The sequence below is a fragment of the Protopterus annectens genome, chromosome 4.part0, assembly GCF_019279795.1.
Source record: "Protopterus annectens isolate FY-2018-M chromosome 4.part0, PAN1.0, whole genome shotgun sequence".
NCBI lineage: Eukaryota > Metazoa > Chordata > Ceratodontiformes > Protopteridae > Protopterus > Protopterus annectens.
In genome coordinates, this window is record NC_056733.1 from 597,980,892 (window position 1) to 598,005,891 (window position 25,000).

The 25,000-nt window shown below is 42.7% G+C and overlaps 1 protein-coding gene across 8 annotated transcripts in view; it reads left to right on the top strand.

The window, feature by feature from the left end:
- NCOR2 (nuclear receptor corepressor 2) overlaps positions 1-25,000 on the top strand; it is a 3,277,114-nt gene that overhangs the window by 2,610,687 nt on the left and 641,427 nt on the right. For all 8 annotated transcript variants that reach the window (XM_044068530.1, XM_044068534.1, XM_044068533.1 and 5 more), the window contains one exon: positions 15,376-15,889. In XM_044068530.1, the coding sequence (XP_043924465.1) occupies positions 15,376-15,889 (514 nt within the window). The remainder of the gene's footprint in view (positions 1-15,375; positions 15,890-25,000) is intronic.

Here is a 25,000-nt window from a genome sequence, read left to right on the forward strand (position 1 = left end):
CGACGTCACTGGTTGTCGGTTTTGTGCTAGGTTCAATAAGTGAACTATAAAGCGACGCTTTGATTTCGTACGACACTACTTCGGTGGGAAATTTAATTACACTATGCCGTCGGATCAACCGACTACTGGCGTGCATAAAAAACGCAAAGATAAAGACAGACAGCCTAGATCCAAGCCAGACTCCGAGGCCTCGGCTGGGCTGGTCGCCGGTTCTCCGGTTTTCAGTGAGGCGCCTACGCAGCCCCTGACGACCGCAGAATTGGAACCACAGACCGCTTCGGATTCTCAAGCAGAGAGTTCTAGGCCGACACAGCCATTTTCTTTAGGCCCTACTGACAACATTGCAGAAGGAGAAGCCGGTGCTGCAGAAACACCTTCGGTTATAGAAGGTGTCTTCAGACCAACTACTCTCACCATAAAATCTTATGCTAAGCTTAAGACACCTCTAAAACCAAAAAAGACTGCACATCAGTCTCCAGTTCAAGGCCCCATGCCTAAGAAACAGATGCTTAAAATGGCTGAAGATTTGATTTCTTTAATCAGGGGTTCCCAACCCCCCCCCGACAAAAGGCCTAGACAAGAGGAGGATTATGCCTCCTCTGATCAAGTGTCTATTATTTCAGGCTCCTCTGAGGAACAGGATTACTCCTTTCCCCCTTATGAAGATTCTGATGCTGAAGATTCCATTCCCTCAGCTTCTCCCCCTGAAGACTATTCCTTTGGGGAAACCTTGCATACCATGAGGGAACATTTCCACTGGGAAGGCCAGGACTACTCTGACTCAAAGAAAAGGCTCAGAGAGTTTCTTTTACTCCCCCAGCACAGACCACTTGCTATCCCTCCAGTTTTAGACATTGTGGATGATGTTTACTTAGAATCTAGTCTAAATCCAGATTCTCTGCCTCCTGCTCCAGCTAAACCAGATAGATATTATAGAGTGCCTGACTCACACAAATTCCTTTGCAAAAGCCCTGTTGCTGACCCAGAGACAGTCTCCGAGGGTCCCAAAGGGGCTAAGGCTTTTATGGCTAAAAATCCTGTACCCTCTGAAAGGGACTCCAGAGCACTAGATAGGTGGGGGAAGAAGGTTTACACCTCAGCTACTCTAGCTATGAGAGCACTAAATTGTCAATTTCACATGCTGAAATACCAGCAATTTCTTATGTCTCAAATAAAACAAAAGATGAGCACGCACCCTCAACAGTCTGAATTCAAAGAAATGCAGGATCTGTTGCATGCAGCTGAACAGGTGGGCAAACATACTTTACAATGTGGATTTGATTCCTTGGAAGCTTCCTGTAGAGCAGCTGTTACTGGGTCTGTTATACGTAGGCATGCTTGGTTAAAGGAACAAACTCTGCCTGATCATGTTAAAGCAAAGTTACTAGATGCACCCTTACAGCAGGATGTCTTATTTGGGATTAAAGCAGAAGAGGTTTTAAAGAAAATGGAGGATAAGGCAAAATCTATGCAGACATCAAAGATTTCTTACAGGTACAACCCCCACGCTTCAGCAGAAATTGGCCAGCAAAAAATTGGTCCTTTCCAGCTTCTGACAGACCACAGAGGGGTAAATACAGATGCCCAAGGGGCAGAGGACAAGCACAAATCCCTTACAAACCTCGCCAATGGGGCACTGCAACACAGAAGGGAGGAGAAGACAGGTCCCAAACTACTAGGAGACAAACACAATGACTTAAACCTCAAACTGCCAAGCAAAAATCTCTTGGCAGCTCCCTTGGGAGGAAAATTAGCATTTTTTATAGACAACTGGCGCATCGTCACAAAGGACAAATGGGTCCTAGACATTATCTCACAAGGATACAGATTCCATTTCCACACCTTGCCAAGGATAAAAGGAATGCCAGACTTGCCACAAAATCAATGGGCAGAGGCACATAAACAAATTACAGCTCTCATGGACATGAGAGCCATTCAACTGGTACCTACACAGGAGCAAGGCCAAGGATTTTACTCAAGGCTCTTTCTAGTCCCCAGAAAGGACAATGCTTGGAGACCCATTCTGGACCTTTCAGTTCTAAACACCTACTTGCAAGTACCCAAATTCAATATGCTAACACTACAGCAGCTTCTTCCCATGTTGGGCAAGAAAGCTTGGCTAGTAACTTTGGACCTCAAGGAGGCATACCTGCATGTCCCTATCAGACAAATTTGCAGAAGATACCTCCGTTTCATTGCAGGTTCAACCCATTACCAATTCTCTGCACTGCCCTTTGGCTTATCTACTGCACCCAGGGTCTTCACAAAATGCCTGGCACCAGTAATTGCATACTGCAGACAAAGAGGAATTCAAATATACCCATACCTGGACGACTGCCTCATCCAAGCAGAAAGCAAGGGCATTCTCTTACAACATCTGACTTTTGTAAAACACCTTCTAAGTTGCCTAGGGTACACAGTAAACGAAAAGAAATCAAAACTAGTGCCCTCACAAAATATGACATTCCTGGGTGCCAGCTTGAATACAACGGCCCAGATGGCTTATCTGACGCCAGACAAACAACTACAACTAACTCAATACTTCAAAATAATGGCAACAAAGACCCAACTCCCTGCAAGAAAAATTCTGCAGGCCTTGGGCTTCATGGCATCTTGCATACTACTAATACCATTTGCAAAACTGCATATGAGGAAATTACAATGGTACCTGAAAAGCGTATGGACTCAACACAGCCACAGCTTGGAAACAATGATACCTCTCATTCCCTGCCTTCAACAGGAGTTTCTATGGTGGCCACAGGCATGTCACCTCAACAAGGGTCAGTCTTTCACCTTGCCCCCAGCCAGGCAAACTATGACAACAGATGTATCGGACTATTCCTGGGGGGCACACATGGCAGGACAGTGCGTTCAAGGCATATGGACTGCAGATCAAAGGAATCTGCACATCAATCAAAAAGAAATGCTGGCTGTACAGAATGCTCTGACAGCCTTCACGGACCTCTTACATCCAGGACAGCTTATAATAAGGACAGACATCACCACAGTAATGTGGTACATAAACAAACAAGGGGGTACACACTCCTACCCTCTGTGCAGGCAAGCAATGACCTTGTGAAGTTCAATTACAAGCTGAATTCCTGCCAGGAAAAAAGAACACATTGGCAGATGACCTAAGCAGAAATATCATGGATCCCCACAAGTGGAAACTGGATCCACAAGTATTTGCAATGATAACTCAGAAATGGGGGTGCCCAGACATAGACCTGTTTGCCAACCCCAAAAACCATCAGCTTTAAAAATTTTGCACAAGGACATTTCACCATCAAGCTTGGAAAGTTGGCGCACTCTCATTCAGTTGGAAAATGCTGACAGTATATGCCTTTCCTCCATTGCCCCTTCTCACAAAGGTGCTGCTGAAAGTCAGGATGGAGAGACCTCGAATGATACTCATTGCCCCGGACTGGCCATGCCAGCACTGGTACCCACTACTAAGGAACATGGCCCAGGGCCCACCATGGATTTTGCCATAAATTCCTCATCTACTCACACACCAAGGCAGTCAGATTCTACACAGCCAGCTCAGTCAGATTCTACACAGCCAGCTCAAAACCTTAAATTTGGCTGCATGGCACATCACCTAAGCAACCAGCCAGCCCCTCTTTCACAAGCTGTTATGGATGTCATTCTGGAGGCCAGGAGGCCCAGCACCAGGAAAGCCTACTCAGACAAATGGAAAAGATTTTGCACCTGGAACCAAGCTAAAGGCCAAAATACCCTTCAGCCGGACATGCCTCAGATTCTACAATATTTAACTGAGATGTTACACAAAGGACTTTCCTTTTCGTCTATTAAAATCCACGCCTCAGCTATTCCAGCTCACTACAACACGGATCATCCCTTATTTTTACATCCACTTCTAAGGCAGTATCTCAGAGGGGCAAAAAACATTAGGCCTCCCAGGAGAGCGCCAACACCAACTTGGGACCTAAATTTTGTTCTGGAAAAACTTACGCTGCCACCTTTTGAGCCAGCTTTCTCGATTTGTTTTTGACTATTGATGTCAAAGACTTATATACAGTTATACCACAGACAGTTGGCATAGCTTGGATCAGAGAGTACATGTTGTCTAAAAACATGGGGGATGACTCCATAAACTTAACTGAGACCCTCTTAGAATTAGTTTTGGCCAACAACTTTTTCATTTTTGAAAACCAATTTTACTTGCAAACATCAGGTGTAGCCATGGGCTCACCTTGTGGGGGTACTTTCGCAAACGCAGTCATGGCACACTGGGAGTCCACTGTATTGTTTAAGGATGAACTATTTCTTAACCATGTCACCTGGTACACTCGGTACCAGGATGACATCTTTTGTATTTGGGATGGCACCAGAGAGACAATTCCCCTATTCATTGATAGAATAAACACGACAACTGACTTTTTAGACTTTACATATAACATTAGTGATACTATGATTAACTACTTGGACATTTTGCTTATCAAAGATAGGGCTAATAAAAGATTCAAGAGTTGCATATACAGAAAACCAACTTATTCTAACTCCCTCTTGCATTTTACAAGTAACCATCCATATCACCAAAAGAGGGCAGTTATTAAAGGACAGATTGTAAGAGCTGCACGTATGATAACAGACACTCAAGATTTCATTAATGAGTGCAACAACCTTTCTAACATGTTTGAGTCTAGGGGGTATCCTTTATCCCTGATAACAAATATAGTTGCGGAAGTAACTCAAAAACGTGAAGTGGGTCACTTTTTTCCTTTACTTTCAGGACAAGAGACGGTCACTATTGTTCCTAACATTGATCAAGTAACAATTGACTTAGATTCGACTATCACAACAAAAACACCAAATGGCAAGTTTATAACTAGCTTCTTGCATACTTATTCCCTAGATTCGATCAAAATAAGGGAAATAGTTTATAAAAATTGGGACATCATTAAAAATGATAGAAGCCTTTGCACTTTCTTAGGTGATGGTCCAAAAATTACATACAGAAGAGGCAAAAACATGAAAACCATCTTAGAAAAAGTAAAATCACATAGTAGCTCTAACAAACTTCAAGGAATGTTTAAGTGTGGTTTTTGTAATCAGTGCAAACACATTAAAGTTACTAAAAGCTTTAACATTAACGGTAAAGAGTATAAGATCAACGGACACTTCAATTGTGAGACGAAATCTGTAACGTACGCTGCCCTTTGTAACCATTGCAAGGCATTTTACATCGGCAAGACCGAGAGAAGGTTTAAACATAGAGTATATGAACATCAATATGCCATAGCAAAGAACGATTCCAATAATGCCTTGGCTAGGCATTGTATGGAATTCAGTGGGCATACATTTAATTATTTAGTCTTACAACACAGGGAAGTGGACATTAGAGGAGGTCCATGGCAAACACGATTAGAAATAGATGAGCTGTTGTGGCAAATCCGTACAAGAGCTCACCTGTTTCCTGGTATCAATGAAGCACAGTCAATAAAATGTGTCCTTAAATGGCTTTCCTATAACAGATAGTTTATTTTAAGCCACATTTCCATGATGCAGCTTTTTAAAGGACAATATAATATTGTCATTGGCATTTATTATGACTAGAATAACAGTAATTTGATTTTTTGTTAGGTTAACACACAGATACTTTTAAACAGTAATTCTATCACAGTTTCGTATCCAACGTGCTACAGGGTGCGCTAGCATTTAGTGCGCATCCACATTTTAAACAACTTGAGAACTTTATGCATTTTGTGAGGTTGTATGCATAGATTTAACATGACATTTACATGAGGGAAAGGTGTTTTTCGTTGCGATTTACCAAGATTAACAGGAAGTGTAAATATTGTACAATGTGTTTAATTATTCTAATATTATTTTAAAGGACGGGATTTTTTGTCACACATAACAACAAGGAACATGGTCTGAATAGACTAAACAATTTCTAGACTTAAACAAGGCTTTTCTGTGTCTATTCACTACCTGATAAAAATATACATATGTTTTTCCAGTATTAAGTTTTTACAAATGATGCTTTAAGGTAACTTATTTTATATAGAGTGTGTATTTAATGGTTAGTAATACGCAGCTATAACATTTTACAATATAGGAGGTGATGTCCTATATCTATTTTAAGGTTCCCATGGTTTTTAATTGAAGTGGAATGCTAATTTTTATGATTGGTTAATGTGAATTGCTTGTGATTATTTAAACAGCAGTGTAAAGTCATCCCACTGTTTGTCTGATGAAGGTGAGTTATTTAACTTGCCGAAAGCGCTTACATTTATTGGAAGAATAAATTTGTGGAATTACCAGCTTCTCCTATTGTGTTTCAATCGCCTTTTGGATTTTTCAGTGGTTCGTGAATTTTTTGTCTTGTTTCATGAGCCAGCTTTCTCAGCTGACTTAAAGTTCATATCATGGAAGACTGCCCTGCTGCTAGCAATTACTTCAGCCAGAAGAGTCTCAGAGCTACAGGCACTAATGGCAGTAGAGTCTTTCCTCATTTTTCATCAAGACAGAGTTTCTATATGAACTAACCCCTCCTTTATGCCAAAGGTGGTATCCAGTGTGGCTCTGAATCAAACCATCCACTTACCCACCTTCTTTCCAAATCCACAGAACAAAGGAGAAAGACTCCTGCATTCCTTGGACATTCACAGGCAACTACGTTACTACTTGGATAAAACTAAGGCTTTCAGAAAATCTGACCAACTTTTTGTATCCTATGCTACAGCATCACAAGGAAAGGCTATCTCAAAACAGACCATTTCCAAATGGATAGGACATTGCATACGTTTTTGCTACACCCATCATGGAAAACCAGTTCCTGCTAGCATAAGGCCCCATTCCACCAGGGCAGCAGCTACATCTACAGCCTTCCTCAGGGGGGTGCCAACCAAGGATATTCTGGAAGCTGCAGCTTGGAGTTCAGTGCACACCTTCACCAAACACTATCACTTACCACTTTACTTTAAGACTAGAGCTGGCTTCACCACTGCAGTTTTGCAGGGCCTTCTAGCCTCCTCTAACCCTGTTTGACTCCACCTCCCATCCTTAGCTTTGGGATTCTACCCAAGTGTGATGACTGCAGCAGGGTAACACGATGAACATAGCACAGTTTTGTACCTACCATAAATGTAGATGTTCTGTTTTGTTTGTGCTAAGCTTTTATTATTGGTACTATCTACTGACCATCTTTTGGGGGGGCACCTGACATCTGGGGCAAGAAAAACTGAAGAAAATGGCGTCGGATGCCTCTTTTATACCCCTGGTGCACTGACGTCAGGGAAGAAGCGACAGCAACCAACGCCGGACCAAGACTTTGGAATTCAGGCCGACTGCGGGACTGCCTGATGACAGGATAACCCAAGTGTGATGACTGCAGCAGGGTATACACTCGAACATCTACATTTATGGTAGGTACAAAACTGTACTATTTATTGCATGCAGCTGAACCAGTTGGAAAGCATACTTTGCAATGTGGTTTTGATTCTTTGGAGGCCTCCTGCAGGGCCGCAGTTACGGGTTCTGTAATTAGGAGGCATGCTTGGTTAAAGGAACAAAATCTGCCTGATCATGTCAAAGTTAAATTATTAGATGCACCTTTACAGCATGATACTTTGTTTGGTGTTAAGGCAGAAGAGGTGTTAAAGAAAATGGAGGACAAAGCTAAATCTATGCAAACTGTCAAAGATTTTTTACAAGTACAGCCATTTAGGTTTAGTAGAAACTGGCCAACAAAGAATTGGTCCTTTCTTGTGTCAGACAGATCTCGAAGGGGCAGACCCAGACGCCCTAGAGGCAGATCCCAGGCGCAAGGTTCATACAGGTCAAAGCAATGGGGTGCTTCTACCTCCCAAGTTGGAGAAGACAAATCACAACCATACAGGAAACAATCCCAATGACTTCCCCCTGCCTGCACCAAGCACTTATCTCCTGGCAGCACCCTTAGGGGGAAAACTAGCACTTTTTTCTCAAAATTGGCACATCATAACCCAGGACAAGTGGGTTCTAAATATCATGTCACAAGGCTACAAGTTCCATTTCCATACCCTGCCAAAGGCAAACAGCTGGCCAGATCTGCCAAAAACTCAATGGGCAGAGGCACAAAAACAAGTCTCGTCCCTCATGGACATGGGGGCCATTGAACAATTACCAGAGCAAGAGCAGAGACAAGGATTTTACTCAAGACTGTTCTTGGTACCCAGAAAGGACAAGGCCTGGAGGCCAATACTGGACCTATCTATTCTGAACACATTTCTGGACATGCCAAAATTCAAGATGTTGACTTTGCAGCAGCTTCTGCCCATGCTGGGCAAGGATGCTTGGCTTGTAACTTTAGACCTAAAAGAGGCATAGCTGCATGTCCCAATCAGACAAATATGCAGAAGATACCTCAGACTCAAGGCTGGCTCAATGCATTACCAATTCTCTGCACTGCCCTTTGGCTTATATACTGCACCCAGGGTCTTTACAAAGTGCCTGGCACCGGTAATTGCATTCTGCAGACAGAGGAATACAAATATATCCTTACTTGGACGACTGTCTAATTCAAGCAGAGAAGAAGAACATTCTTCTACAACATCTGGCGTTTGTGAAAAGACTTCTAACATGCCTAGAGTACACAGTCAACGAAAATAAATCAAAACTAGTACCCTTTCAAGAGATAATATTCCTGGGTGCAAGCTTAAATACAACTGCCCAGATGGCGTATCTCACGCCAGACAAACAAAGGCAACTGACTACCTATTTCAGAATGTTGGCAACAAAGGCCCAGTTTTCTGCAAGAAAAATTCTGCAGACTTTGGGCTTCATGGCATCCTGCATCCTACTAATTCCATATGCAAGACTGCATGTGAGGAAACTTCAATGGTACCTAAAAAGTGTTTGGACTCACCATTGCCACAGCCTGGAAACTATGATTACTCTCACTCCCTGCCTGCAACAAGAGTTTCGATGGTGGGCAAAGACTTGTCACCAAAACAAGGGACAGCCATTCACATTACCCCCAGCCAGGCAGACACTAACAACAGATGCATTAGATTATGCCTGGGGGGCCCACGTGGCAGGAAGATGCATTCACGGCACATGGACCTCAAACCAAATGCATCTACATATCAATCAAAAAGAGATGCTAGCTGTTCAAAATGCCCTGACAGCCTTCAAGGACCTACTTCATCCGGGACAACTGATAAAGACAAACAACACCACAGTCATGTGGTATATAAACAAGCAGGGGGGAACACATTCTTACCCCCTTTGCAGACTAGCCATGACTTTGTGGGACACAGCATTGACTTACCAAGTACATCTGCAGGCACAATTCCTGCCAGGAAGGAAAAATACTCTGGCAGACGAACTAAGCAGAAAGCTCATGGACCCCCATGAGTGACAGCTGGATCCACAAGTCTTAGCATGATAACAAGGAAATGGGGATGCCCGGACATAGATCTATTCGCCTCCCCTCACAACTACCAATAAAAAGATTCTGCACAAGGATTTATCACAGACAAGCATGGAAAGTGGACACCCTATCTTTCAGCTTGAAAAACCTATCAGTATATGCCTTTCCCCCACTGCCTCTCCTCCCCAAGGTACTGCTAAAGGTCAGACAGGAGAAGCCAAAGATGATACTGATTGCCCCAGACTGACCCCGCCAGTACTGGTATCCAATACTAAGGAACTTGTCTCAATGCCCAGCTTGGGCCTTACCTCAAATACCTCATCTACTGTCCCAGCAAAACAGTCAGATCCTGCACAGCCAACTCAGGACTTTAAACCTGGCAGCATGGCGGATAATGTAGTCATACAAAACACACCTCTCAGTAAAGCTGTGATGGATGTCATTTTGGAAGGCAGAAGGCCTAGTACTAGAAAATCGTTTGCTGGAAAATGGAAGAGATTCTGTGCTTGGAACCAGGCACAAGGAACTGATACAGCTGTGCCAAATATTCCTCAGATTTTGCAATATTTAACTGATGCTGGACAAAGGCCTATCTTTTTCATCTATTAAAATTCATGCCTCTGCCATTTCGGCTCATTACAATACAAAGCAACCAATCTTTTCTCATCCTTTATTAAAGCAGTACCTCAGAGGAGCCAAAAATTTAAGGCCTCCAAGGAGATCACCAATGTCTACATGCGACCTCAACTATGTCATGGAAAAACTCACCCTGTCTCCTTTTGAGCCAGCCACTACTGCTGACATAAAGTTTTTATCTTGGAAAACAGCTCTGCTCCTAGCAATAACTTCTGCAAGACGAGTTTCAGAGCTACAGGCACTCATGGCTGTGGAACCTTTTATTATTTTTTATCCAGACATGGTCTCTCTGAGGACAAACCCAACATTTATGCCTAAGGTGGTGTCCAATGTGGCTCTTAACCAAACTATTCATCTGCCAACTTTTTATCCAAATCCACAGAACAAGGGGGAGAGAATTCTGCATTCTTTGGATGTACACAGACAGCTTAGATTCTACTTGAACAGAACCAAAGTTTTCAGAAAGAAAGAGCAATTACTAGTGGCATATGCTGCAGGATCACAAGGAAAGACTATCTCAAAGCAGACTGTTTCAAAGTGGATAGGCCACTGCATTCATTTCTGCTACTTACACCATTGCAAGCCAGTGCCCAAGGGCATTAGGCCACATTCAACCAGAGCTGCAGCCACTTCAGTAGCCTTTTTCAGGGCAGTACCAACCAAGGACATTTTAGAGGTGGCTACTTGGAGTTCCGTGCACACCTTTACAAAGCACTGTCATCTGCCACTCTACTCTAAATCCAGGGCAGGCTTTGCCACTGCAGTTCTGCAGGGCCTCATAGCTGCTCCTAACGCTGTTTAGCTCCAGCCTCCCAACCATAGCTTTGGGACTCTACCCAAATGTAATGACTGCAACAGTGAAACACGAAGAACATAGTACAGTTGTGTACACTTACCATAAATGTCGATGTTTGAGTGTATTCACTGTTGCAGTCCAGGTTACCCACCCACCATCCCCCTTTCTTCTGATGGAACCTATCTTTCCTTCTTTGATTCATACAACCTATGTGGTGTATTTGCTTGTAGAGGAAGGTAAAGTTTATATTGGTGCATGTTTATATATATATATATATATATATATATATATATATAAATTTGGTTACCCTTTTAGGGGGCACCTGACATCTGGGGCAAGAAAAACTTAACAAAAATGGCGTCGGCTGCATCTTTTATACCCCTGATGACCTGACGTCAGGAAAGGGGCGACAGCATCCGACGCAGGACTTTGGAATTCAGGCCGACTGAGCGCAACCTGCCTGCAGGATTACCCAAATGTAATGACTGCAGCAGTGAATACACTCGAACATCTACATTTATGGTAAGTGTACACAACTGTACTTTCTGTACTCACTGCTCATTTTGAAGCTTCTGTGTCTAATTGTTTTTGCATTATTGGTGACCTTATTATTGTTATTTTTATGATTACATCTAAATGAGTTTGCATTTCTGTTATTATTATTATTTGTGAAAAGGGGTGTGTGTGCTTGTGATGATGTGTAAGCTACCCAGCTCATAAACAGTTCTAAAAGTTGTGGTCAACTGTTCAAGTTGTACAGTAAACTCTCAGTTAACCGGCACCCATGGGGATCAGTAGGTGCTGGATAACTGTAGTTTCTGGTTGCTTGAGAGTTGCTATTAAAAATAGGCCTGACTAATACTGTAGTCTGTACTATTTGTTTGGTTTGACTTTTTCTCAGGTTAGGGAAAGAAGGAAGTTATTCCCATCTTCCTTTTTAAAACTCTAAAAAACATAAGGTGTGCTTCTGCTGGTGCGGTGGGGGCAGAGTTGCCAGACATCCCTATTTGGGTGGGACTGTCCCGAGATCAGCAGCCTGATCCCGAGTCCCACACTGCCGGTTTAAATCCCGGGCAGCCTCCGCTTTGTTTTTTTTTTTTTGATTGGCCCGTATACCAGCATAAGGGCCAATCAAAAATCACTAAACACGGAGCTTCTTGTGTTTAATGCGGAGCATCGCAGTTCTGCATTAAACAGAAGTAGCTCCGTGTTTAGCGATTTTTGATTGGCTCATATACTGGCATACGGGCCAATCAAAAAAATCACAAAACAGAGCTACTTCTGTTTAATGCGGAACTCTGATGTTCCGCATTAAAGACCTAGCGTGGATGACCTTTTTTTTTTTTTAGTCTTCACTTGCTGTGAAAGTCCTTTTTTTGGTTTTTGTTTTTTTTTAGTCTTCACTTTGTCCCTACCTGGCCAGTTGGAAATTTGGCAACCCTGGGTGGGGGGGGGGGGGGGTGCAACACATGAAAATTGTACTGTATTTCTTCATTATTTTTATGCTGGTTGCTTGAGTTCTGGTTAACTGAGAGTGTACTGTAATCAGATTTAATGTTCTGCAACACAGAGGCATGAATGATATAAGTCTTTCTTTTTTCTTAAAACTAGCTGTTGCTGTTCAGTATTAGGTAGCTACTGCTGCTGGAAATCCAGTCCCATGTATTGGACTATTTTGCAGTGCTGTGATAGGCTAGATGAACTTGGTGTGAGCTGCCCATAGGTCAGACTTAGATCTTAAACATAGAAAACTTCAGAATACTTAAGTAATAAATGCATCTTAGTTCATGTCTCATATTTCATGTCGTTCTTAAAGCAGTTTACGGACTAGTAGAAAAAAAGCCACAAAAGTCAAAATATTAATATTATTTTAGCAGTGACCCTTGACTGGCTGCCGGTAAATCCTGTGATATTCACACCAAGGAGTGTATTACCATTATACAATAACATTAAGAAAGAAATTGCTTACCTTTCTCAAGTAATGCTGTTGTATAATGGCACTTTAGTATTCTTTTTCTTTCTGCTTTCAACAGCAGTATACTGCACATGCATACGGGACCTTCATCCGCACGCTTGCACAGAACATCATTTCAGTAAAAAGATGTAGAACTGATAACACAGTGTCTTATTAATGATCATGCCCTGCCATGTTACGTGCCGTCTGCATTGTTACACAAATAAGAACAACAAAACCTAATTTTGAAATTACTGATGATAGAAAGCACTGGCACTTTAAGCCTTTACAAGGGGCGGAGCAGAAATGTGAGGAAAATCAGGGATGTTTGGCAAATCTGTGGACGGTTGACAGTTATGGTTATCTTAATGCATACTTGTCAACTGTTTACAGTTTTTTAGAACACTATGGTTTTTTACCAAGTTTTGTAGTGTACCTCATAAAATGTATTATAAAAGTTTGCGGATACACAAATGCAAAGATTGTCCCCTCAACAATGCTTGAATGGCTGGATATTTTTGCATTGGTATAAGCTTGATTTATGAAGGGGATGCTGACTGGGCTGTCCACTCAGCATGCATGTTTTTAAATAAGAATTAGCCTTTATTGTATAATTAGAAATGTATGATCCGAGGTGTGCTTGAAATACCATGCAAAAATGAGTTAGTAAAGTGAAATACAGTCAATAATAATAATGCTTTCGACAGTTTTATTAACAATATCTTCTGTAGCTGTCTCTAGTGATAAAGATTGATATCTTCATGTTTAAGACCAAGCCATTTGTGGGCTTCATATATAACTGCTCTGTTCTGGAATTCAGATCTGTTTTGAAGGGAGCAATTCCAATTCTAACAATTTGGCTTTTTTTTCATCCACTGTGAAGACAGTCATAGCTTTAATTACTTATTGTTTTAAAATGCCTGTCTTTTAAAGTAGAGCTTCAACCTGAATTGCAAAAGCAAGTAGTTTTTTTGTCATCTTGTTAAAACAGAGCTAATTGTACATTCTCCTGTATTTGACACTAGTGAAGTTCAGTGTTATGGCTGTGGATACATAGATGATGTCATTGTACTGCTGACAAAGTGACAAAATATGTTCACCGAATAAAGTAAGGTATTATATCTTTTAATTGTGGTGAATAAAAAGCTTCATTGGGCAGCTAAAGAGAGAACAGCTCATGCCCTCTACATTTTCTACAAAAGGTACGACTCAGCTTCATTGATTCCGGTACATCAGAGGGATTTTGTAGTATCTCAGTCTGAGTGTTCTAATTTTAATGTTATTAGCTAAATACCTTTTTTGTGTGGCAGACGGCAGAATTGCAAACACTGCTGCATGGTAAGTGGGGTGCAGTGGGAAACATGACTGGTTGTTTTGCATCAAAAATGTGGTGTATCTTTGGAGGGATGCTGATAATATAAGGGAATGGAAGGTAGAAATAAATTAACTCCCTTAAAGAACATCATAAACATGCTTCACCCAATGGGAGCTAATGCAGTGACAAACAGAAGTTTATACCTAATGATATTGTCTATCTTGAAGAACGATGGAACATTTAGTGCAAATAGTGAGACTTACTCTGGTTGGCAGTATTACAGTTCATTGATTTTCCAGTTGTGCAAAGCCTGTTTTTTCATCATAAAAACTACCGAGCTCTGAGGTGCAGGGACATAAATCACTAACTATACCCTGGACAGCTCATGCTTGATTAGTGGTATTGGAAGCTGCAGTAGCCAGGTGAGATGGGTAGACATAAGAAGCCGATGCCCATTCGCCCACTGTACAAGAGGGAAGCTTTCCAGTTTACTGCAGTGCTAATATCTGCAGGAGTGGAAGGTGTATAGCATGTAGCAGTATGGACTGTTGTGATCTCTCTGCATTACATTCAAAGAAAGTGATGTGGGGATGGTGCAACAGAAGTTAGTGTTGGGAGGTCTGGATGTCTCACATATATGATAGCCTCCTGGCCCCCAAGGGGCCTCCAAGGGTTATGAGTGGGCCATTAGGCTCTCACATTGATTGTTGGTTGAGGAGGCTGATAAGCTCTTCTCTTGGCTGGAGTATGAACAGACATGATTAATTAAAGTAAGCATTTGAATATATAAAGGAATAATCTGGAATATTGATTTTTGCTGTAAACATGCACTAGAGACCCATTTGATTTTGGTACTGTTTTAACATGCTTAATATCCACTCCAATGCACTTTCTCAGATGACTGAAATGCTCATTGGTTGCAGTTAACTGAATGTGATATGATTCCCTGAAAAAGATTTTGATTAGCACCATTTCCTTGAATGAAAGTGAGTCATTTGGTAGTTGGTGATGGGAGAGAATGACAAATAAAAATGTTTTAAAGGTGGGGGGACAAAACTCCAATAACTCCATGCACCCCTATCTAATGTAGTAAACTCTGTGGAATCACTATATCTTCTAGAAAACTGCTCCTTTTTCCAAATACTGTTTTGCTCAAGTTTATTTGAGGAAATCACATTAATTGTAATCCATTTTGGGTATGTTAGACTACCCGATGTCTGTAATGAGGCAAGGAAAGAAGTTTGATTTTGTTATAATATGTTTATTAACCTGTATTTTTATGTTTATTTCAGGTGCAGTTAATAACAGTTCTGATACAGAAAGTGCACCTTCTCCAAAACGTAGTGAAAACAAGACCAAATCTGGTGAATTGGAGATGCCAAAGTTAAAACAAGAAGAAGCTGTAGGTGAGAACAGTGTTGCTTCATGTAATGGCTCTGATACTGCTACAGCGCAGCAGCACGAGGGGCCTAAGGACAACGTCAAAACTGATGAAACCCCTCCAGACGAGGTTAATGAAGCTAGTGTGAAATTGGAGGGCGAAGTTAAAACGTCATGTGAAGACATGAATGCAGAGGAAGAAAAGGAGGAGTTACCAGAAGACTCTAAGAAGGGGCTGGTAGACTCAAAGCATGATGGGACACTTCCTGAAAGTAACAGTTCTGAAAATGCAGGAGGATGTGCAGAGCAAGAAACACTACGGACACCTAAAAAGGAGAATCATCAGGCTGACAGTAATTTAGGGCACAGTGACTCAAGCGCTACCTGCAGTGCAGATGAAATGGAGGACACAGTAGAAAAACACAGGTCAGAACATGCATCTGATTTTCACTTTTCATTGCTGTCACTGTACTGTTTAAGTACTGACGTGTAATGTTGTGTATATTGCTTTTACTAACGTAACTCCTCAGGTGAGTTGAAGTGCAAGGTGAAGCTAAGCTTTTGTCCCCCACCCCAGGAGTACTTTTATTACTCGTTAGCACTTAACTGGGGAGTGTGTTATTGTTGCCATAAGTGAGACTCATTTTCTGATAATTACAGGTGCTATTTCCCAGGCCAGAGTACATTTAATAACATTAGCTGTATGATACCACTATGTGACTTAGTTGTTGTTGTTGTTGTGTCTTTCAGCTTATCCCGGTTAGGGGTCTCCACAGCAGAACTCCGGTCCGCTAATGTTTGGTAGTGGATTTTTACGTGCCGAGTTACCAGCCCTGACGCACAACCTTCAAAGAAGGCACGCCCATTCATACATGCCTCCACACAGAAGACGCTCTAGCTGAGAATCGAACGGGACAACGTCTTGCTATGAGGCGACAACGCTACCGCAGCACCACTACCGCGGGTACTATGTGACTTAGTAACCATTCATATTTCTGAAGTCTGCAGCTGATATATACATACAGATTAGTGTACAACAGGGTACTCAGTACCATAGAGTGTTACACTGTGGAGCACAAGGCATAGCTGAATACACAGCTCAGAAGTGGCAATATATTATCACACAACACATTCTTATATTCTGGGTCTGTTTACTATGTTCCTGAATTTGAGTATAGCTGTTAAACTTTAACAGTTTTATTTTGTGAAATATGCAAACAAAAATGTGCATATAAACACAACCAGTCAGTGACATACATGTATTCATATGCGTTTGTGTGTTTATAAATGTAAGGTAATGTGCATTTCACTGAATGCTAGTTTGATGGCATTACAAATCACTGAAATAAGTTCACTGAAAACTCATTTCAGTGAAAGCACATTCTAATGAATCACAATTCTTAGAAAACTTTGACATCTATAAACAGTAAGTGCTGTTGATGTTCTTCGTGTTTCACTGTTGCAGTCGTCACACTTGGGTTATCTGCCTGCAGGTAGCCCTCAGTCGGCCCAAATACCAGAGTCTTGGGATTTCTGCATTGTATGCTGTCACCTCTTCCATGACGTCAGGTCGTCAGGGGTATAAAACATGCAGCCGACACCATTGCATCAGCTTTTCTTGCCATGCGGGAGCCCAAAGCAGAAGCAGTTCTCAAGTGCCAGTCGGCCGCTACCTGAAATTTTTGTTTTTCGAGTTTCAAACCTTAAGTCTTCTAAAGCTAAGTACCCCATTGGGTATCCTTTTTTCTTGCTCTAATCGATGTCAGAAAATGGTAGCAATAATCTTGCCTGTCGAAAGCAAATACCTCACAGAGATTTTCATTCTTACTGCGTCACCTGTTTAGGCCCAGACCACAACGTCCCTTGTTGTCGGTTTTGTGCCTTGTTCAACGCCCGAATGATTCGTCATCAGGCCATTTTTGTCTCTAAATTCTTTCGCTGTCATTCTCCATATTCCAAAATGGCTTTGGTAAGCCATCCAACTACCGATCTCCCGAATAAACGTAAGGATAAAGACAGAAATACAGAGAGAGAGACCACATAGGGCCAAAACTGCTGATGATGCTTCCGTTAAGCTAGTCGCCAGTCTGCTGGTACTCAGTGAGATGCTTTCGCAGCCCCTGTTACCCGCTTCTACAGATTCGCAGGCCTCTACTGGGACCCATTCGGAGTCCGGTATGCCACGAGATGCTTCTTCGACTATGGAACCTGCGGATGTCTCTACCTTAGATGGGTCCGGAGCCGCTGTGCAGGCACCGGCTTCTGAGGATGTATTCAGACCTTTCGATGTTCGTATTAAACCGACTATTTCGTTAATGGCTAAAACTACCGAATGTCTCATGCCCAGAGTTCGCACTACTCCTAAAAAGCAACGACCAAAGCGCATTCTCAAGCTCCCATGCCACAGAAACAAATGCTTAGAATGGCTGAAGACCTTATTACTTTAATTAGGGGATGCCAGCCTTCCCCCTCTAAAAGACAAAGAATTGATTTTCCTTCTGATTCTACAGACCATGAGTCTGATGACTCTGACCCGTGTGATTACCAGGACGTACCCCTATCTGCCTATGAGGATGCAGATGCAGAGGATTCCATTCCCTCTGCCTCCCCACTAGTGGACTTTTCTTTCAGTGAAACCTTGCATACCCTAAGAGAGCATTTCCGCTGGGAATGCCAGGACTACCCACAGTCCAAAAAGAGACTCAGGGAATTTTTAGACATGCCTCAGCATAGGCCTCTAGCTGTACCCCCTGTCCTGGATATTGTAGATGATGTCTTCATGGAATCCAGTCTTACCCCTGATACTTCACCGCCAGCTCCTAGAAAGCCTGACAGGTACTACAGAGTACCTGACTCTCACAAATTTCTCTTTAAAAAATCCCACTGCAGATCCTGAGACCATTTCCCAGGGACCCAAAGGTATTAAGGCTCTAGACAGATGGGGTAAGAAGGTATATACCTCTGCAACTCTTGCCATCAGGGCTTTAAATTGCCAGTTTCACATGTTGAAGTACCAGCAGCATATTTTGGGACTAATTAAACAGAAAATGTTGTTGATTCCTGATTATGCAGAATGTAAAGACTTAGAGTTAATGCATTCTGCAAACCAAGTTGGTAAACATAATTTGCAGTGTGGTTTTGTTGCCTTAGAAGCATCTTGCAGGGCTGCTGTCACTGGGTCTGTTCTGAGAAGGCATGCTTGGCTGAAGGAACAAATCATGCCAGACCATGTCAAAGCAAAATTACTAGATGCTCCATTAAACCAAGAATGTTTATTTGGCTCATAAGCTGAAGAAGTTCTTAAAAAGATGGAGGAAAAAGCTAAATCTATGCAAACTGTTAAAGATTTCTTACAGATACAGCCACCTAGATTCAGTAAGCATTGGCCTTAAAAAACTGGTCATTTCCAGTCCCTCCCAGACCTTCTCAGCCCAAACCCAGGGGCAGCAGACCACCAAGACTACAGTGTCAGGGTATGCACAGATCTAAACAATGGAGTGCTCCCTCGTCAGAAACAGGGAGTGGTAAGCCACCCCCTTATGGAAGAAGTTCACAATGACTTGTCCCTCATCCTTCCCAGCCATGTCCAAGTACTTTCACCCCTAGGAGGAAAACTCGCCCTGCATGCAAAAAACTGGGAGTATATTACCCAGGACCGATGGGTCTTAAACATTGTATCCTAGGGATACAGCTTCTACTTCCACTCACTGCCAACCCCAAGTGGATTGCCAGACCTTCCTCCAAACCAGTGGGCAGAGGCCCAAAAGCAAGTACTTTCTCTTCTCGGTATCAGAGCTATTCAGCCTGTTCCAACAGAGCAAAGGGGACAGGGTTTCTACTCCAGACTGTTCCTGATGCCCTATTTTGGATCTGTCAACTATCAACACCTTCCTGGTGGTACCAAAATTGAAAATGCTTACACTCCAGCAGCTGCTTCCTATGCTAGCCAAGGACTCCTGGCTAGTCACCCTAGACTTAAAAGAAGCTTATCTGCACATCCCTATAAGGGAATCTTGCAGGAAATATCTACGTTTCAGGGCAGGCTCTATGCACTATCAGTTCTCTGCACTTCCCTTTGGCTTATCTACTGCACCCAAGGTATTCACAAAGTGCCTGGCTCCAGCCATTGCATACTGCAGACAGAGAAATATTCAAATTTACCCATACGTGGACGATTGCCTGATTCAGGCAGACAGTCAGGAATTGCTACTTCAGCACCTGACGTCTGTAAAGATACTTCTAACTTCTCTAGGGTATATCATCAACAAAAGGAAATCACATCTGGTACCCAGCCAAAAGATTGTATTCCTGGGAGCAAGCTTGAACACAACTTCCCAGATGGCATTCCTCACTCCAGAAAAGCAGGTTTATTTGACAAATTACTTCAAACTACTGGCCGCCCAAACCCAGCTGTCTGCAAGAAAAATACTGCAAGCCCTAGGGTTCATGGCCTCATGCATTCTACTAATTCCATATGCAAGACTGCATATGAGGAAACTTCAGTGGTACTTGAAAAGTCTCTGGTGTCCACATTCTCAGGACCTGGAAACAGTGATTCCTATCATTGCTTGCCGAAGGACAGAGTTCCTTTGGTGGGCAGAGGCTTGCAACCACAACAAAGGAACCCCTTTCACTCAACCCCCCACCGCCCAAACCCTGACAATAGATGCATCAGACTATGCATGGGGGGCTCACATGGCGGGCAAATGCATTCAAGGGACAGATTTTGCATCCTCAGCTGCAAACCCTGAACCTGGCAGCCTGGCTTATTCCGTGAGTACATCACCAGCGGCCCTCAACAAACAGGTGCTGGATGTTATCCTTAAGGCCAGGAGGCCTTGTACTAGGAAATCCTATTCAGAAAAGTGGAAAAGATACTGTTCTTGGAGCCAGTCTCAAGGAAAGGACACAGCTGTGCCCACCTTACCTCAGATCCTAGATTATCTAGCAGAGCTGCTCCACAAAGGCCTATCATTCTCATCAATTAAGATTCATGCCTCTGCCATCTCAGCTCATTACAATACTGAGCCACCCCTCTTCTCTCACCCTCTGATGAAATAGTTCCTGAGAGTAACTAACAATTTAAGACCCCCAAGGAGAGCTCCCACTCCTGCCTGGGACCTTACCTTTGTACTAGAGAAGCTCACGCGCCCCCCTTTTGAGCCTGCTGCTACAGCAGAATTAAAATTCCTCTTTTGGAAAACAGCCTTACGTCTAGCCATCACTTCAGGAAGAAGAGTGTTTGAGTTACAGGCCGTTATGGCTGTGGAACCCTTCATAATCTTCCATGCGGACAGGGTTTCCCTCAGGACTTAACCCATCATTTATGCCCAAGGTGTTATCCAGTGTGGCTTTAAACCAATCCATCCATTTACCAACCTTTTTTCCTAATCCTCAGAATAGAGAGCAAAGGATCCTGCACTCCCTGGAGGTGCACAGACAGCTCAGGTTCTACCCTGACAGGACTAAACCTTTCAGAATATCTGACCAGCTGCTAGTCAGCCTCGCTACAGGGGCAGAGGGCAAGGCCATTTCAAAGCAAACCATTTCTAAATGGATAGCACACTGCCTCCATTTCTGCTACAAACACCACGGAAAATCACCTCACCCTTTACAGCATTTCTCAGGGGAGTCCCTACCAGGGACATCCTGGAAGCTGCAACCTGGAGTTCTGTACACACCTTCACCAAGCATTACCACTTACCCTATCTTTTCTAAATCCAGTGCTGGATTTGCCACAGCAGTCTCACAAGGCCTGCTAGCCAGCCCTAATACTTCTTGACTGCCTCCACCCTTCCTCAGCTTTGGGAATCAACCCAAGTGTGATGACTGCAACAGTGAAACACAAAGAACATAGAACAATTGTGTACACTTACCATAAATGTAGATGCTCGAGTGTATTCACGGTTGCAGTCCTGGTTACCCTTCCTCCAGCCCCTGTTTTCTATACTTTCTACCTATCCTCTTTTTTGGCCGTTTCTTATGGAAATTGTATTTACTTTTTACTGGAGATGTTCCACACCATGTGATTGCTTCCCATTTATGGGGCTCCTGACATCTGGGGCAAGAAAAACTGATGTAATGGCGTCAGCTGCATGTTTTATACCCCTGACGACCTGACATCATGGAAGAGGCGACAGCATCCGACGCAGAAATCCCAAGACTCTGGTATTCGGGCCGACTGAGGGCTACCTGCAGGCAGATAACCCAAGTGTGATGACTACAACAGTGAATATATTCGTACATCTACATTTATGGTAAGTGTACACAACTGTACTTACTTTAGGATCATAGGAGGTGTGAGTCTAGAAGACAGTTTTGTGCATTGGCAATGGTCGCCTTCATGTTGTACCCCCCCCCCGTATCTCTAGGTATGTGCTTGTGCCCCAACAGTGATTCACTATGAATGGTGTACTCTCATTTCTTTGTGGGTGTGGGGGAATGGGAGGGGGGAGGGAGGATGCACTCCTGCAAAATAAAAGCCAAACCTTTTTTAAGGTATGTTTGTTATATATGAAATTTTCGTGACTTTTGATTCTGCAAAATGAGCTTTCAGTGCAATTTGTTTTCAGTGATTTTTTTAACTGATTTGTGATTCATTGAAAAAGGCATTCAGTGAAATTATATTTACCCTAAATGTATACATATGTGTATATACATGTACATAAAACACACACCCTTTCAGACACACCTGCACACGCTTGATATATATATATATGTCTAGTCAGTTTATCTCTATCTATTTCTGTATACATATACATATGTAGGTTCCCCTCATTTTGTCAACAGCCAAAAATATTAAGTGGCAAAAGAGTGACCTAGTAAGATAGATTTGAAAACATTGTGAACTGAGGGGGTGGAGCTAGGAACTAAACCTTCTATTTAAGGGGTAAAATAAAACATTTCAGAGCTTTACTAGAAAGGCTCACCCAGACTCTGCTACACTTTGTTGTGAGGGAAATGTTAGTTTGCTTTGTATTTGTTATATTTTGTATTACTTTATTGCCTTTTTATATTTTGAATACTGTGATTTGTTTTCTTTACCTTGTGTTTTACTTGTATTCTGCTTTTAACTACATATTAAAGAGACCACAGCACTGTCTCTTGTGAGTCAGGCAGAATTTTTTTCCCCACCCTCCTACCCATTTACTGTCCTGTTCTTAAATACCACTGTCTTTCTAGTTGCCTGCCTCTTATGTTAATTTGACCATATATCTCATTTCTTCTCTGCTTTCACTAACTTGTGTGAGTAAGCACAAAATTATCATTTTGTGAAATCACTCCCCTTCAACTATTTAAATTTATTGGCCATCCTACTGTATTCCATAGTACCAGAATACAAAAGTGACCACCCCCTTTCAATCTATCTTGCTGTTTTAAAAATAGTGACTCTCCACTAAAACTTAACTTTTTAGATCGGTAAAACTTAAGTTACCTACTTTCACATCTAACTTATGTAGTGCACACTGCAGTGTTTAGGATAAACATTTTTTTTTCATCTTACCTTTAAGCATCCCTGTGACTAGCACTTGCTCTAATACCTGCTGGAAAGCACTAGGAAGCCTGAAACTGATACAAGCTCTCAGCGCTTCTTGTTAATAAGGAGAAATTAATCGTAGGTACTAAACCTATAATTGCAAAGTACCTTGCTAAGGCAAGGGAATACAGCTCCTGTACTTTACAAAAAAATCACCAAACTAGGCATGTCCAAGGTAAGCTTCCAGTGATTTCTCATGTCCACCTGGTGAATCTGGGCATACTGGGGCAATGCAGCAATTGCCTCATGTACACAGACAACCCTCTCCTCCTACCACCCAACACTACAACCTGTGAGAGATGCACTTACGTAGCCAAACTGGAAGCAAAGCTCTCGCCACCCAAGATTGTGCTAGACAGTCAAGAGGAGAAGGTTAACACCTGCACTTAACCTCAAGCAACACATAGCCCTTCTATACCCACACCACCAACACCCACATAGCATTATTAAATCCACATATGCGGAGGCCAAATCCACATATGCAGAGGCCCTTAACTGTAACCTGCCCAAGCAACAAGGACCTCCGAAGCTGAAACGCAACAAACACCAATCACAACCAGAGTGTCACATAGCTCACAACAGCAGTGTACCACCCAGCAACAATCCCTAACGCAAGACAACTTACCTAACACTTTAGTCGTAGGTGACTCTATAGTCAGGCACACTGATGTTCCACTCACCAGGCTGAAAAAGGAGAAAATTACAGTCAGCTGCCTTTCGGGTGCCAGGACCCGCCACATAATGCATGCACTCAAGTCACTCCACAACAAGTACAAATATGACTCTGTCATTGTCCATGTTGGAGTGAATGACTTGAGATGTACCTCCCTGGATTACATGAAAAGAGACATGGAGGAGCTCTCTGATCATGTGGCCCAGGCAGGTATGACCCTAGCCCTGAGTAGCATCCTGCCTTTGCCCAGAATTATACCACAATATAAGGACAAAATGATTGACTTCAACAACTGGCTAAGCTTCTGATGTCATTCAAAGGGGATCCAGTATCTGTCTGCCTGGGATGACACAATCGACAGACCACTATGCTTTCCCAGAGATGGTCTGCACCTGTCGCCCCTGGGATTCAGGTTACTGGCTAAGGCTCTTGCCATCCCTATAGTGCCTTTTTAGGCAAAGTTCAAAGGACAAACCCACCACCGTAACAGGTACAAGCATGCAAATTCTGAAGGTAATGCTACTCAATGCTAGAAGTCTAAACCTCAAAATGCACTCTCTCGAGGCGCTCCTAAAAATGGAGAACATCGATATCGCTGCAGTAACTGAGACCTGGCTCAAGGCTTCAGAGAGCACCCATGCGATATCAGGCTACAACTCTTACCACACTTTTCAGCCACCAAAGTAGGAATGAAACACTAAAGGTGGAGGAGTGTCCATAGTCACCAAGGATATTCACACCACCAGGCAAGTTGCCCAACACAATGCGTCTGAAATTTTCCAGGTGCAACTAACACTAGGTAAGACTGCAATCCAGATTGTAGTTTGCTACAGATCCCCCACCATGCCCTAGGATTCTTACTACACCTTTCTAAACATACTGGAAAATATTAAGATACAACCAAACACCCTAATACTGGGTGATTTCAACTACCCTGCCTTTAACTGGGAAAACTACTCGTGTACCAACACCTTTGCCCAATGGTTCTTGGAATTCATAAATTCCAACGCCCTGGATCTACTAATCCGTAGTCCCACCAGGGGCTCCAATATCCTAGACCTGGTCATTACCAACATGGGAAATCGATGCTCCACACCTATGGTCACCCCCCACGTTGGTCAGGTCTGATCATAAGCTAATCACCCTTAACATCCACATCCCACCCCCACCCTCCAGTAAGGAAACCTCCATAAAAAACTTCTCCAAAGCCAACTTCATGCTACTCAAGTCATAAGTGACAAACTTCATGGCACCCATGCAGATGGGAACTGAAATTTCGACTGCTGAATCCTACACTAAGTCACTGTACGAGCACATCCACTCATGC